Here is a 17,206-nt window from a genome sequence, read left to right on the forward strand (position 1 = left end):
AGGCAGCAATGTAAAAAAAAAAAAAAAAAAAGTTATAATAATCTTGTAACGAGCAGAAACACTAAATAAATATATTAACACTTCCCAAACTGAGGTGCACAAACATAAAATGGAGTGTGGACGGATATATATATATATATATATATATATATATATATATATATATATATATATATATATATATATATATATATATATATATATATATATATATATCGTAGTGCAAGTCTGCTAACATTCATGCTTGCAGACAATTTGTCGACAGAAAACTGCTAACATAAACTGGTGGCAGCGGTGAGATATATTAGCAGGTTTGCAACACGATGTGTATATCCGTTCAAATAATGTTCTATGTTTATGTACTTAGCTCTGGAAGGTGTTCATTGTTTCTTTAGTGATTGTGTGTGCTACTGGAGTAATACAAGCCTTACCGTAATAGTGGAAGTCCTTGGAAGTTCAGATTAAGAGTGCTCAAGCGACAACGGCAATTTCTCCAAACCAAAGTTTAGCTTGGGAGTCGTATTTCTACACTAAGTATAAACTGTAGTAAAGTCACGGCGGGTTGGTAGGTAAGGACTCGCTGCCGCCCCGCACATCAAGGCACACACCCTTCCCCGTCTTCTGTCTATGGGCAGGTGGTGCGGAGGCAAGTCTCGACAGGTCCCTCAGGCAAGCTACCTATCAGCGCCTAAGAAAGAAATTGTGACTAAGTTTTTTACAGATACTTACCTCCTTCTGGTGGCATCTGTCACCCTCGATGAGCCACGTGTGGACGCCCACAGGGTACTGCCCCACCCACTGGGACACCATGCGGGCCCTCAGGGTTGGGTAGAGGCGGCTCCGCATGATCCACGTGCCGTTCTGCTCCTTCATCATCACGTGGGCCAGACCGTCAAAGATCAGATTGTAGTCCCGGTTATCGCGGAAGGAGAAGCGCCTGTCGAAGGAGGAGTCCCTGCAGAGGCCGCGCAGCCGCATTTCTGGGTGGGTGGTAAAGTTGCAGAGGACACACGTTTCGATGTCGCAGGGGCACGCCGCCCACTTGTAGGGTCGGGTGACTACGGCGATGCACTGGAACTCCGGCGTGACGGTGCGGTACTCCCTCAAGAAGGGGTGCCACGTGACGAGCTCGCCGTCCGTCAGTCTCTCCCACTCGCGGCTCGTCAGGTTCCCGCTGGAGCCGATCCAGAAGAGGTGCGTCCAGATGTCGTCACATTCGTCCTTGTAACTGACGAAGCGTTCAAAGAAATAGGCGTTGGTGACGTTTTCCTGCGGCAGGATGAGGTTACCCTTGAGCTTGCGGCACCAAGAGAACGCATTGCTGAACGCCGTCTTCTGCGGGAAGAATAAGTAGAAGCCCGAGACCCTGTCGCTGCAGATCTCGGCCAGCGTTATGTTGCGCCTGGCGGTGGGGCCCAGCACCTTGAAGTGGCCGCTCCACAGGTCGATCATCGGAGTCCGCAGGTCATTCACGTCGCGGCAAGCGAGCAGCTCCTTCATCTGGGCCGGCTCCAGGGCTATGTCGTACAGCCGCCAGTCACCCACCTCGCCGTCCAGGGTTTCCAGCACGATGAAGTCCCCGGCCAGGGAGTATAGCTTCTGGCCCACCACCAGACGGCCGCCGCCGCGCACCTCCAGCCGCGCCCCAGGGTCCACATCAGGCATTGAGAGGTGACGCCGGTACTCCTGTTAAAAGCCAAGCTCTCAGTTAGGCGAGGGAAGGTTTATTGTGCGGCGCTCAGTGTGTCTCCAGAACACTTGCATATCAGCAACTCCGCGTGAATGAAGTCACGTCATTTGTGCGAATACTTTGCAACCAGTAGTGAAGTAGATGAATATTTCAAGTTGATTCAATATTGGGAGAAACCCAATAAAGACGGAATGAATGAAACAGTGCATTTCAAAGAATACTGATCACCCAGAGTATACATATTAACCAGTTTTTTGTCGGATTTTATATGGAAGAGACCGCACACCACCCCTTGCAGGAACTACTTGTTACGTCCACTTTGGTTAGCCACTAAGCGCACTGCAGGGCTGGAGAGGTACCGGAACCAGTACCAGTGCTAACGATGCCAACGCAATGGTACTATTATCGGCACAAAACGTCTCAGCACCGGTACCGTAAAGCGGGACTCGGGGACAAAGACAACCCCAAGGCGTCTTGTCTGAGGCACTTGAGGTCTGAGGGTTAGAGTCTGGGAGACGAGTTCGCCGCTCCGCAAGGCTCGTACCGGTCAGAAGTAGATGGCCGCCAAGAGTTAGACTCGATACTGAGGTTTGTCGGTAAGATATCAATTGTGTTTGTGCCACACCATGATATGAAGCTGAAGAGCTGCATAAAAGTGGTACGTATACTACCGGGTACTGACATCACCACCCACCGCTGCGGTGCCGGACACTGCCGGGTACTGGAGGTCCGGTACTGCGGGCCAATATATATAAGTCTATATACAGCAAGTCAAGTCATACACAGGCTTGTGAGAGGAGACACGGCCGAGGCGTGGTATATGCGTGACACTGCTTGGACCCAAACTAGAGAATGTAGAAACAGGGATTTAGAGAAAACGAAGAAAGGCGGACTAATTTAAATCAATCACGTCAACATGCCCTTCCTCACACCCCACACCGCCGTTTGTAGGCATTGGAATTACAGTCACGCAATAGCACAATAAAAAGACATATTCTTTTCTTCAGTGGCTTGCCTGAACGCGCTGTGAAAGGAGGCGAGAATGCACATCCAGAGTGCACATACGGCCCCAACTTTAGTCACCCCTGAACTGGCGGGTATTTTTTTTTTTTTTTTAGCTCCAAGTGACGTCATCTCACTGCTCCGCCCCAAAACCGCCTCCTGCGCGTACCGGTCGCAGTTTTGAAGCAGAGTGACTTGACTTGGTATATATAGACTTAGGTACTCAGAACAATGCATACATCAGTTTAAGTCCCATAACTGTTGCTCCTGCACAAATAACGATACGGAAGGAAAGTTATTGTTGAAACCATGTATTTTTTTTTCAATAGTTATGCGTCAGAAACCGGAAGGTACAATGTGTGTGTTGTTGTTGTTATTATTATTATTATTATTATTATTATTATTATTATTATTATTATTATTATTATTATTATTATTATTATTATTATTATCATTATCATTATCATTATCACAATCACTATCATTATTATTATTATTATTATTATTAATATTATTTTTTTTTATTATTATTACTATTAATATTATTATTATTATTATCATTATCATTATCATTACCATTATTATTATTATTATTATTATTATTATTATTATTATTATTATTATTATTATTATTATTATTATTACTATTACTATTATTATTATTATTATTATTATTATTATTATTATTATTAGTAGTAGTAGTAGTAGTAGTAGTAGTAGTAGTAGTATCATGATTATTATTTAATATTATTATTATTATTATTATTATTATCAGCACAATCATCATCATTATTATTAATGTTATCGTTAACCCGGCGCGAAAGATCAGTTACTAGGGATGGCTCACGGCGTTGCTTGGGTCTCCGTCTACGTCTACGCCTATAGCGCCGGTAGGCTTCTTCGAGGGGCCTGAATGGTAGTCGGCCCCAGCCCGTATTGGCGCAGGCAAGTGTTTATAGCGGCGCCATAGAGCTAACCTGCGGCAAATTCCGTCTGTCATGACATAGCCTACCGTGTCTCGCGCTCTGGTGCCTCTTTGAATCAGCACTGTTTGCATTTAAATGTAGTTATTCTTATAATGGCTTTTCCTTATGACCATTTATTATTTATATATAATGGAAATACATTTGAGAATTAATAAGGGCTTCGTGGTGCAGTGGTTAGCACACTCGGCTCACAACCGAGGGAGCCCGGGTTCGATTCCCGGGCGGAGTGGAAAAATTTGGGCGTCTTTTCTAATACCCTACGCCCCTGTCCACCCAGCAGTGAATGGGTACCAGGTATTAATCGGGGGCTGTGTCCCGTCTCCTGGGGTCTGTTCCCTTCTATAATTCCTTCCCCTTCTGTCTCTCTCCGGCATATGACCACACATGTTGCGCCGACTAAACGAAACTTTCCAAAAAACTTGAGAATTAATGACAGCACGATGAATGAGGAGGGAGTGTTCTTGCCTTGGCCAGTGTTTACATTATGGCTGCGAGGCATCAAAGCACATCATGACTAAGGGCTGCTTTCACAGTCACTTTGTTTGTTTTGATCGTTACCAACGGCGGCGATCAAAGCTATAGTTTTCCACGTGAAACTGGCCGATGGTGTAATGGCGGCTGCAGAGGAAGCGAGAGGTGTTGAGAGTGTGTGGCAAGGTGCGGGGCAAGGCTACCCCATAGGCCAGTTTTACGTGGAAATACTATAGCGGTGATCACCGCCATTGGTAACGATCAAAACAAACAAAATGACTGTGTAAGCGGCCCTAAACCAGGACTCAAAATTCACCAAGAAACATTACAATAAATAAGGAAATGAATGACACTGTGTGGACTGGGCTCTGCAGCAGCAGGACAAGTAGGGAATAAAATCATAGCTTCAACAGGTCTTCAGAATATCAAGTTGCCGCTTCCGTCGCTGGTTGTTGCCCGATTACGTGCAGCTTCGGCTTGCATAGCTTCGTTATTATTATTATCATTATCATCATCATCATCATCATCATTATTATTATTATTATTATTATTATTATCATTATCATTATCATTATTATCATTATCATTATCATTATTATTATTATTATTATTATTATTATTATTATTATTATTATTATCATCATTGTCGTCACTCTTATTATTGATCCAAAAGTGAGTTCGCCAATTTATCACTTGGGATCTGTCGATTTAATTGATACGAGAATATCATTTAATTGTTTTCCCAAGCCAAGGGGTCCGCAAACAATTCAATAATGAACGTCCTTAACATGCAAGCCGAAGATATGCATTCACGAGGCCCCCGTCTTGCCTGAATTTTGCACACACACACACACACACACACACACACACACACACACACACACACACATTATCTCTGAGCTCTGTGCTTCTTCCGTAGGGGAATGGCTAGTTGTCTCGAGAGGGACCCGCAGCAGACCAAGAGGTGAATGACACACACACACACACACACACACACACACACACACACACACACACACACACACACACACACATGCACCAGGTCGTCGTAGATGACGTGCAACACACGGGTGTCCAGGTTGAGCGACACACATATGTGCTGCCAGCGGAACATCTTGAGCTTGAACCTGAGCGCCTGGGAGACGAGCCCGCCGCAACACTGTACGTGCATGTCCTTCTTCTTAGGCACCAGCTCTTGGGGGGGTAGGGAAGGGGGCGGGGGAGAGGCAGGGCGGGGTAGTAGAGGGAGAGGGTGAGAGTATAAAGTGGTATGAAGTGAAGAGACATAAACATAGCAATAACTCTATAACATGTCCTTCTTCTTCGGCACCAGCTCTTGGGGGGGCAGGAAGGGGGCGGGGGAGAGGCAGGGCGGGGTAGTAGAGGGAGAGGGTGAGAGTATAAAGTGGTATGAAGTGAAGAGACATAAACATACCAATAACTCTTTATAGGCTGGTATTACAAGACACTTTGCCACATCACATCAGCTATTTCTAAAGGTCAAAGAGGGGATCAATCGAGTTCTAATGAGTGTTTCTTTAGGTTCACGGTACAGAATATAATGGTCAGACTACCACCAGGGTCATAAAACTACCCCCGGAAATGCCCACAACTCCTACGAAAGCCTTGTCAAATATGTGTTCTTGGGTGGCGATATGTCTTGTAATATGACCCAATAAAGGTCAAAGAGGGGGTCAGTCGGGTTCTAATGAGTGTTTCTTTAGGCTCATGGTACAGAAGAAGGGTCAGACTACCACCAGGGTCATAAAACTACCCTGGAAATGACCACAACTCCTGCGAAAGCCTTGTCAGATATGTGTTCTTGGGTGGCGATATGTCTTGTGATACGACCCTATAACTGCTGCCCCCCACCCCCACCCCTCCCACACGTCCATGTCCTTCTACGGCACCAGCTCTTGGGAGGGTACGAAGGGGGTGGGGGAGAGGAAGCGCGGGCAGTAGAGGGAGAGGGTGAGAGGCTCCAGCGTTGCCACATTGTCGTACTCTGAGCATTGTATTTATCATTTTTAAGCTCCTAGACCGTCGTAACCACACAACGACGATAGGAAATTAAAGTTATCGTTGAAACTGTTAAAGAGCGATGGTTTTCGTTCTCTTTTGCTAGAGGTATTGGTCAGAAACAAGGAAAATGCAATGCGCTGAGTACGATAATTTGCAACGATGCCAGATTGTCGTACTCTGCCTCTTATGATTGCCGATTTCCGACCCCAAAACTGCTTTCCTCACCCCAATAAATGCCTTCATATGTGGTTATCGTTTAAATGGTTAATTATTGGTGTTTCTTGGCAGCAGTTATGGGCCAGAAACCGGTAAATACGAGGCAGTAATTGAGAAGAATGAACACCAAGGAGGAAGGAGTCTACCATTGCCAAGACTGGAAGAGACTCACAACCCTTTGAGTACGATAATCTGCCAACCGTGGGTGAAAGCATAAAGTGGTATGAGGTGAATAGACATAAACATAGCTATAACTCTTTAACTGCTGCACCCCACACCCACCCCCCACCCCACACACACACACACACACACTCACTCACCCACGAAAAGCTCCTCGTTAGTGCCCTCCACGGCATAGTTGAGCAGCGGGATGTGGGAGGTGACGCGATGCAGCCTGAGGTGGACCAACAGTGTCACCTGGGAGACGGGAGAGTAGGGGAGGGGCTGTAGTGGTAATTGGGGAGGCGGTGGCTGAGTGGATAGCGTGACGGTGCCGCGTTCAGGACGACGCGAGTTCAATCCCCGCCCGGTACCACCAAGCTAGGATTTTTCAGCCGCCACTGAGTGGCTTAAAACTACCCACATACTGTCCAGAAGACCACCTATCAACCCGGACTCTAGATTGTAGGATTAAAGATGAGCTTCGGGAGGGCAGCATGAGCCAATGCAAGATGGCGCCACTATAAAACACTCGCCTGCGCCAGAACGGGCTGGGCCAACCATCAGGCCCCACCGGGGAGAAGCCTTGGGCCGACCATCAGGATCCACCGGGAAGAAGCCTACCGGCGCAATAGGCCACGACGTAAAAAAAAAAAAAAAATGGTGGTGGGAGCAGTGATGAGGGTTATGGAGGTAAAGGGGATGAGCTTAAATGGAAAAGTGAGGTGTATAAACAAAGAACAATACAAGGATGGAGGGTTAGGCGCCATGCCTGTTTACTTTTTGGGCGGAGTGAAAAATTTGGGCGGCTTTTCCGATACCTTACGCCCCTGTCCACCCAGCAGTAAATGATTACCTGGTATTAATCGAGGGTTGTGTCCCGTCTCCTGGGGTCTGTTCCCTTCTCCTATAATCCCTTCCCATTCTGTCTCTCTCCGGCATATGACCACAGATGTTGCGCCGACTAAACGAAACTTTACAACTTTCTGTTTACTTTTGTGGGAGCGGCGAGTAGCGGTTTTTATGTGTGTGTACTCTTTTTGTTGCCCTTGAGCCGTATCCTTTGATTTAAAAAAAAAAGATTAACTTTGTGAAGGGACATTTTGACGATGAGAAGGCGGAGTTCACTGTGTCCATACCCTTAATTAAGCGTCTGGGGGGGGGAGTGAGCAAAGAACAAGGCAGTGGAGGGTTGAGGTTAAGGCGTCATGGGAAGGTAAAAGCTTGTCAAGGGAGATTTTCTTGGTAAGGAGGCGGCGTGCTGCGTGTTCTTAAAGCGTCTCGGAGGGGTTGACGGGGGAGGGGAGGAAGGGGGGTTAAGATGCTAAAAAAAAAAAAAAGCAATGGAGGGGTTCTGAGCAAGGCGCCATGGGAGAGTAAAAGCTTGGCAAGGGAGATTTTCGTGGTAAGGAGGCGGCGTGCTACGTGTTCTTAAAAGCGTCTCGGAGGGGCTGGGAGGGAGGAGGGGGGGGGAGAGGTGAGATGCTTATAAACAGGAAATAGAAAATAGCAATGGAGGGTTTCTGAGCAAGGCGCCATGGGAGGGTAAAAGTTTGTCAAGGAAGATTTTCGTGGTAAGGAGGCAGCGTGCTGCGTGTTCCTAATCAAAGCGTCTCGGAGGGGTTGAGGGGGAGGGGGGTGGGGGGAAGTGAGAAGGTTAGAAAAGAAATAAAAACAGAAATGGAGGGATTCTGATCAAGGCGCCATGGAAGGGTAAAAGCTTGTCAAGGGAGATTTTCATGGTAAGGAGGTGGGGTGTTTCGTGTCCTTAAAAGCGTCTCGGAGGGGTTGGGAGGGGGAAATACATAGGAATACATAGGAATACATAGGTTGAACAGACACCAGAAGACCTATCGGTCTATGGCGAGGGTGTCTGTTTAATACCGCTACAACTAGTAAACTACGTGTTTACTACCGCTACTACTAGTAAACTACGTGTGGTAGGATAGGACAGAAAATATGAAGGCTCCTCCCCACCCACCTCTCCCTCCGGCAACGTGCCGGCAGGAAATAGTTAGAAGAGAACACCATGTACCTTTTAGGAAGAAAGGGACATGGAAATTTTACAGTAAAGAGAGAAATAAGAGGAAATTACTACCCTTAACTTACACTACTGGTGACCTAAGCTGTGGGGGAAAAGGACTTCATTACATAAGAACATAACAACATAGAAATACAGGGAGACTGGAAGAGGACGAGTGGCCTACACAGGGCAGCCCCAGAATCCCTCCTAATACTCATGATGGGTGAGGTGTAGTTTCAGGGGCACAGGTGGAGGCTTGATCCTCGTTTTACCGGCGGTACTAGGCACGCACCAGTAACCTGTCACCTTACTGCACCCACACCTCACTCCACCTGTCATGCGGACATTAACTGTTGCTTTACTCTATTGTTGACTTTCGCTACTTGCAATCTAGGTTGTGGGGGAGAATTATATGAATATAGGTTGAGGTCTTGCTGCAATCTGTCTGAAAACAAGAGAAAAGGGTCAGTATAATATTATATCCCTGAAGTACTTATCCAAAGAAGACTTGAAGCTATTAATACTCTGTGCGCTAACTACTGACGGTGGGAGTCTATTCCAGTGATCGACGACTCTGTTATTGAAAAAACTTCTGCGCACCGATGTGTTACATCGATTTCCCTTTAACTTCATACCGTTGCTGCGTGTCCTTGTGTTGGTGTCTCTCTGAAATAGACTATCTGGGTTAATGTTGTCGAATCCATTAAGGATTTTGAACACTTCAATTAAGTCCCCTCTTATCCTTCGCTTTTTTAGGGAAAACATATCTAGACGCTTTAAACGCTCGTCATATGGCAAGTTTCGGAGCGCTGGAATTTGTTTGGTTGCTCGTCGCCGTATCTTTTCTAGCAAGACCTGATCGTTGATATAGTTTGGTGACCAGAACTGAACGGCGTATTCTAGGTGAGGTGCTTTAACAAAGAACACAGCAATGGAGGGTTTGAACAAGGCGCCATGGGAGGGTAAAAGCTTGTCAAGGGAGATTTTTGCAGTGAGGGGGCGGTGGGGTCCATTGGGAGAGGTTTGGAGTCGGAACACACCCAGACAGACTTCATGGCTGAGTCTGACTAGAAGAAATATTGCCTCAATAGCCCAGTGTGAAATTTTATTGAAAAGTAGAGCTCAGCTTTTTGGAGACATGCGACATCAGGACTTAAGAGAGGCGGGGAAGATGTCGTAAATTTGATCAAGACTTTCTGTTAGTTGACGGAAGTATCTGGAATATAAAAAGTAAGGGACTCAATACTAAAACCTGTAGCCAGTATCACTTCGTTGTAGCTAATGGTAGAGTGGTCAATGCGATGTCTAACCCTAAGTCTATATATATATATATATATATATATATATATATATATATATATATATATATATATATATATATATATATATATATATATATATATATTTTTTTTTTTACAACAAAGGAGGCAGCTCAAGGGCACACAAAAAAACAATAATAAAAAAAAAGCCCGCTAATCGCTGCTCCCATAATAGAGCCAGAAGAGGTGGTCAAAAGCAAGGTCAAATTCGGGAGAAGAGGTGTCCTGATACCCTCCTCTTGAAAGAGTTCAAGTCGTAGGCAGGAGGAAATACAGATGAAGGAAGATTATTCCAGAGTTTGCCAGCGTGAGGGATGAAAGAGTGAAGATGCTGGTTAACTCTTGCATAAGGGGTTTGGACAGTATAGGGATGAGCATGAGTAGAAAGTCGTGTGCAGCGGGGCCGCGGGAGGGGGGGAGGCATGCAGTTAGCAAGTTCAGAAGAGCAGTCAGCGTGGAAATATCGATAGAAGATAGAAAGAAAGGCAACATCGCGGCGGAATTTAAGAGATAGAAGACTATCAGTAGGAGGAGGAGAGCTGATGAGACGAAGAGCCTTAGCCTCTACTCTGTCCAGAAGAGCTGTGTGGGTGGAGCCCCCTCACACGTGAGATGCATAATCCATACGAGGGCGGACAAGGCCCCTGTATATGGATAGCAACTGCGCGGGGGAGAAGAACTGGCGGAGACGATACAGAACGCCCAACCTCGAGGAAGCTGATTTAGCGAGAGAGGAGATAAGAAGTTTCCAGTTTAGATTTTGAGTTAAGGATAGACCGAGGATGTTTAGTGTTGAACAAGGTGACAGCTGAGTGTTGTCGAAGAATAGGGGATAGGTGTTTGGAAGATTGTGTCGAGTTGATAGGTGGAGAAATTCAGTTTTTGAGGCATTGAAGGACACAAGGTTCCTTCTGCCCCAATCGGAAATGATAGCAAGGTCTGAGGTTAAGCGTTCTGCAGCCTCCAGTCTGAAGTTGTGTACTTACTGTTTTGATGGTCTTCTATTGAAAGAAGTTGAATAATGCAGAGTGGAGTCGTCGGCGTACGAGTGGACAGGACAGTTTGTTATGGAAAGATCATTGATGAATAACAGGAAGAGAGTGGGTGATAGGACAGAGCCCTGTGGAACGCCACTGTTGATAGGTTTAAGGGAAGAGCAGTGACCGTCTACCACCGCAGAGATAGAACGGCCGGAAAGGAAACTGGAGATAAAGGAGCAGAGAGAAGGATAGAATCCGAAAGAGGGCAGTTTAGAAAGCAAAGACTGGTGCCAGACTCTATCGAAGGCTTTCGATATGTCTAGCGCAACAGAGGAAGTTTCACCGAAACTGCTAAGAGAGGATGACCAAGAGTCAGTTAAGAGAGCAAGAAGATCGCCAGTAGAACGCCCCTTGCGGAATCCATACTGGCGATCAGATAGAAGATTAAAAGTGGAAAGGTGCCTTTGAATCATCCGGTTAAGGATTGATTCAAAAGCTTTAGATAGACATGAGAGTAAAGCTATTGGGCGGTAGTTTGAGGGATTGGAGCGGTCACCCTTCTTAGGCACAGGCTGTACAAAGGCATACTTCCAACAGGAAGGAAAGATAGATGTTGATAAGCAGAGGCGAAAGAGTTTGACCAGGCAGGGTGTCAGCACAGAAGCACAGTTTTAAAGGACAATAGGATATCTATATCTATATCTATCTATCTATCTATCTATCTATCTATCTATCTATCGATCGATCTATCTATCTATCTATCTATCTATCTATCTATCTATCTATCTATCTATCTATCTATCTATCTATCTATATATATATATATATTTATATATATATATATATATATATATATATATATATATATATATATATATATATATATATATATATATATATATATATATATATATATATATATATATATATATATATATATATATATATATATATATATATATATATATATATATATATACCAAGTCAAGTCACTCTGCTTCAAAACTGAGACCGGTACGCGCAGGAGGCGGTTTGGGGGCGGAGCAGTGGGATGACGTCACTTGAAGGTGTAAAAAAAAAATGCCCGGCAGTTCAGGGGTGACAAAAGTTGCGGCCGTGTGTGCACTCTGGATGTGCATTCTCGCCTTCTTTCATAGCGCGCTCAGGCAAGCCACTGACGAAAAAATATGTATTTTTATTGTGCTATTGCTGACTATAAATACAATGCCTACAAACGGCGGTGTGGGGTGTGAGGGAGGGCATGTTGAAGTGATTGATTTAAATTAGTCCGCTTTTCCTCGTTTTCTCTAAATCCCTGTTTCTACGCTCTCTAGTTTGTCTCCTAGCAGTGTCACGCATAAATCACGCCTCGGCCGTGTTTCCTCCGACAAACCTGCGTATGACTTGACTTGGTGTATATATAGACTTAGTTTTAACCCGTTCGCTGCGATTGGTACGGATTCGAAGCTTGGCCCGCGGAGTAGCGAAGCACACAAGGACCAATAGTTTTAGTGGGCAAGATTTTTAAATTTTCTATTTTTTTTTTTTTTTTTTTTGTCGTTCTTGTTGTAAGTCGGAGAATAGGGTTGGCGCTGTTCAAGGCAAAAATTTGACTGATATATTTTTGTCTAGTTGCCAGAAATATCCCGAAGAATTTTCGTGTGCAAGATTTTGAGATTTTCTATTGATGAAAATTTTTGGAACGTCAAAGAAATTATTTGGCACGATTCCAGCCGGAAATATAAAGAATCGTGATTAGTAGGAGTGTGAAGGCTCAGATACTTTTGTGAGCGGGGGCTTCGTGGTGCGGTGGTTAGCACACTCGTCTCACAACCGAGAGAGCCCGGGATCGATTCCCGGGCGGAGTGGAAAAATTTGGGCGGCTTTTCCGATACCCTATGCCCCTGTCCACCCAGCAGTGAATGGGTACCAGGTATTAATTGAGGGTTCTGTCCCGTCTCCTGGGATATGTTCCTTTCTATAATTCCTTCCCCTCCTGTCTCTCTCCGGCATATGACCACAGATGTTGCGCCGACTAAACGAAACTTTCCTACCTTTTGTGAGCTATCTCTCTATCTTACATAGCACGAGAACAAGCGTGATTGAAACTAGGCTCTTTAGCATGAGGAGTAGAGAGAAAAAACGTGAATGTGTCTCTCCATTCCAGAGACAGTAGCCTCCGTAATGCGCTGGGCACACACAGAGAGGTCTTTCCTGGAAGCAGTAATCATTCCCCGGGAAATCTAAATAGTACATCCTCAGGTCGTCCCACCGAGCTGAAGCAAAATGCCAGAAGCATCGCCTCTTCGGTGGGTCCAGAGGGTGTACAGGAGCGATAGAGAAGAATACAGAAATAAGTTTCTGATCGGAGGAGCCCAACGGAGAGCACAGTTTGACAGAGTAAGCAGAAGGGTTAGAGGTAAGGAAGAGGTCTAGAATGTTGGGCATGTCTCCAAGACGGTCGGGAATACGTGTAGGGTGCTGAACCAACTGCTCTAGGTCATTGAGGATAGCAAAGTTGTAGGCTTGTTTACCAGGCTGGTCAGTGCAAGGGGATGAAAGCCAAATCTAGTGGTGAACATTGAAATCTCCCAAAATGGAGATTTCAGCGAAGGGAGAGTGGGTCAAGATGTGCTACACTTTAGAATTCAAGTAGAGAGAAAGAACAGCTTGACAGAGCAAGCAGAGGAAATTCGCGGGAAATCTGAAAAGTATATCCTCAGGTCATCCAGCAGAGCTGAAACAATGCATAGAGACTCACCTGTCTGAGGGCTGGAATGCGACCCAGGCCCGTGTCCAGCATAGACTCGGTGGTGGCCACGTCGCTTGTCTGGAACCTCACCACGCCAACCTCCCTTGCTGCGTCGAGAAGGGAGAACGGAAAGGAAGGTTAAGAAGGGTTGCTTTGTATAGGTATCAAAGTATAGATGAATGTATAGGTAGACAAAATGACAGATAAATAGATGCTGTCACGCCTCTCTCCCTCGCTGCGTCGGGAAATTAGAAAGGAAAGGAAGGTTAAAAAGTGACGCTGTGTATATGTATGAAATTGAATGTGTAGACCAGAGATGGATGAAACTATAGACGAATTAACAGATAAATTATAAACTCTCACGCCGGGGGAGCCGGTGGCTGAATGGATAGCATGACGGCGCCGCGTTCAGGACGAAGCGAGTTCAGTCCCCGCCCGGTGCCACCAAACTGGGATTTTTCAGCCGCCGCCGAGTGGCTTAAAACTACCCACATGCTATCCAGAAGACTACCTATCAACCCGGACTCTAGATTCTAGGATTAAAGATGAGCTCCGGGAGGGCACCATGAGCCGATGCAAGATGGCGCCATTATAAACACTCGCCTGCGCCAGAACGGGCTGGGCCGACCATCAGGCCGCACCGGGAAGAAGCCTTGGGCCGAGCATCAGGATCCACCAGGAAGAAGCCTACCGGCGCAATAGGCCACGACGTAAAAAAAAAAAAAGAAAAAAAAAAAAAGCCACCCTCAATCGCTGCGTCGGGAACTTAGAAAGGAAATGAAGCTTACTTAAATCGAATTGCTGTGTGTGTATATGTATGTATGAATGTATGTATGAGTGTATGTATCTATAGATGGAAAGAGAGACAGACAGATCGTGAAATAGAGACGGCCAAGACATGTTGCTGTATCTATAAGTTATAAGTGTGTGTGTGTATGTGTGTGTATGTGTGTGTGTGTGTGTGTGTGTGTGTGTGTGTGTGTGTGTGTGTTAGCGTTGCCATATTATCGTACTCACCACATTGTATTTATCCTTTTTAAGCCCCAAACTCTCGCACCTTACCAAATAACGATAGAAAAATAAAGTTAGCGTTAAAACTGTTACTTATCGATGTTGTTGTTGTTGTTATTTTTGCTATAGTTATCGGTCAGAAACTCCGAAAATGCAGTGCGATGAGTACGATAATTTGCCAAGGCTGGTGTGTGTGTGTGTGTGTGTGTGTGCACATAGATAGATAAATAGGTGTATAGTTAACAGACCCTTATATGTATACACATTTGTAAACAATTCGAAAATGAACAGAAGGATAAACGAGGGAAGATGAAGAGGGAGGAAAAGAAAAGGAAGAAAAATGGAAGTGGGAAGAAGGAGAAGGAAAAATAGAAGAATGAGTGGAAGGGAATAGAGAAGAGAGTGGAAGGAGAAAGAAAGGAAAAAATGAAAGAATGAGTAGAGGGAAAAAAGAAGACAATGGAGGGAGAATCAATGTGGATAAGAGAAGTGGAAGAAAGGAGGAGAGAGAGAGAGAGAAAGAATATAAGGAGAGAAAGGAGAGGAAGAAAGAGAACAGGAATGGAGGAAGAGAGGAAAGAATGAAAGAATGAGTAGAGGGGGAAAAGAAGAGAATGGAGGGAGAATCAAGGTGGAAAAGAGAAGTGGAAGGAAGGAGGAAAGGGAAAGAGAGAGGAAGAAAGAGAACAGGAAAGGAGGAAGAGAGGAGGGAATGAAAAAATGAATGAAAGGCGGGAATGAAGAAGATAGTAGAGGACTAAGTCTATATATACCAAGTCAAGTCATACGCAGGTTTGTGAGAGGAGACACAGCCGAGGCGTGGTTTATGCGTGACGTTGCTTGGAGCCAAACTAGAGAATGTGGAAACAGGGATTTAGAGAAAACGAAGAAAGGCGGACTAATTTAAATCAATCACTTCAACATGCCCTCCCTCACACCCCACACCGCCATTTGTAGGCATTGAAATTACAGTCACGCAATAGCACAATAACAAGACATATTTTTTTCGTCAGTGGCTTGCCTGAACGCGCTGTGAAAGTAGGCGAGACATCCAGAGTGCACACATAGGCCCCAACTTTAGTCACCCCTGAACTGGCGGGTATATATTTTGTTGGGCTCCAAGTGACGTCATCCCGCTGCTCCGCCCCGAAGCCGCCTCCTGCGCGTACCGGTCGCAGTTTTGAAGCAGAGTGACTTGACTTTGTATATATAGACTTAGGTCGAGGAGGGAGGAGGAAATGGAGAACAAGTGAGGACGAACGGATAGACTGACACTTCACCCAAGCCTTAGACCCCCACCACAGCATCGCCTTACCTGTCTCTTATGTTTTACCGACACACACACACACACACACACACTTCCAACAACACCCTCTTCCAGCAGTATCTCGCTCATCTCTAACACCCATCTCCCCTCCCCTCCGCAAAAAAAAAAAAGGAAAATTAATTGAAGTCCTCTCCGACCCAAAAACAGCATTCATCACCCCAATAATATATAGTTATCGTTAAAATGGTTAGTCATTGGTGTTTCTTGGCAACAGTTATGGGCCAGAAACCGGTAAATACGCGGCTCTGAAATACTACTGTAACTACTACTACTACTACCACTACACTCAGTATTCTGAGTGTAGGTAGGAACAACCCCTCACATAACTATTGCTTAAATGACACTCTCATAAGTAGGTCTGGGTGCGAGAGGGATTTAGGGGTCTTAGTGAGCTCTGATCTCCGTCCAAGGGCACAATGCATTCAAGCTAGAAATCGAGCTAATAGGGTACTGGGATTTATTTCAAGGAGCGTAAGCAACAGAAGCCCCGAAGTCTTCCTCAAACTATATTTAGCATTAGTTAGACCTCATCTTGACTATGCGGTTCAGTTCTGGTCACCCTACTATAGAATGGATATCAAAATGTTAGAATCGGTGCAGAGGAGGATGACTAAGATGATTCAGGGGTTGAGAAACTTGCCATACGAGGAAAGACTCAAACAGTTAAACTTGCATTCTCTAGAAAGGCGAAGGGTGCGTGGAGACATGATCGAGGTTTATAAATGGATGAAGGGCTTTAATAAGGGAGACATTCATAAGGTTTTGTTGGTAAGAGAACCGGGTAGGACACGAAGTAACGGGTTTAAACTGGATAAATTCAGATTCAACAGGGACATAGGCAAAAATTGGTTTACTAACAGGGTGGTGGATGAGTGGAATAGGCTTAGCAGTCATGTGGTGAGTGCCAATACAATTGTCACATTCAAAAATAGACTAGATAAATTCATGGACAGCGATATTAGGTGGGGTTAGATACACGGGAGCTTAGGGTCAAAGGAGCTGCCTCGTACAGGCCTACCGGCCTCTTGCAGACTCCTGCGTTCTTATGTTTATGTTCTTATGTACTACTACTACTACTACTACTACTACTACTACTACTTCTACTACTAATACTAATACTACTTCTACCGCTACTACTACTATATGGCAACCGCTTTTTTTTTTTTTTTTTTTTTTTTTACGTTTACGCCTATAGCGCCGGTAGGCTTGCTTGAGGGGCCTGGATAGTGTTCGGCCCCAGCCCGTCAT

General features: G+C 45.1%; 2 protein-coding genes across 2 annotated transcripts in view; one reads left to right on the plus strand and one right to left on the minus strand.

Moving 5' to 3' along the window:
- The window catches only part of LOC126990917 (protein turtle homolog A-like), a 159,787-nt gene extending 150,771 nt beyond the window's left edge, over nt 1–9,016 (plus strand). The window contains exon 9 of the transcript XR_007744920.1: nt 8,798–9,016. The gene's annotated coding sequence lies outside the window, so the exon portion shown is untranslated. The remainder of the gene's footprint in view (nt 1–8,797) is intronic.
- The window catches only part of LOC126990921 (uncharacterized), a 37,512-nt gene that overhangs the window by 19,328 nt on the left and 978 nt on the right, over nt 1–17,206 (minus strand). Inside the window, exons 2-5 of the mRNA XM_050849558.1 lie at nt 13,630–13,727; nt 6,708–6,804; nt 5,189–5,343; nt 730–1,686 (exon numbers count right to left, since the gene is read on the minus strand). Of these exons, the coding sequence (XP_050705515.1) occupies nt 730–1,686; nt 5,189–5,343; nt 6,708–6,804; nt 13,630–13,727 (1,307 nt within the window). The remainder of the gene's footprint in view (nt 1–729; nt 1,687–5,188; nt 5,344–6,707; nt 6,805–13,629; nt 13,728–17,206) is intronic.

Source organism: Eriocheir sinensis, unplaced genomic scaffold, assembly GCF_024679095.1.
Source record: "Eriocheir sinensis breed Jianghai 21 unplaced genomic scaffold, ASM2467909v1 Scaffold223, whole genome shotgun sequence".
Taxonomy (NCBI): Eukaryota; Metazoa; Arthropoda; class Malacostraca; order Decapoda; family Varunidae; genus Eriocheir; species Eriocheir sinensis.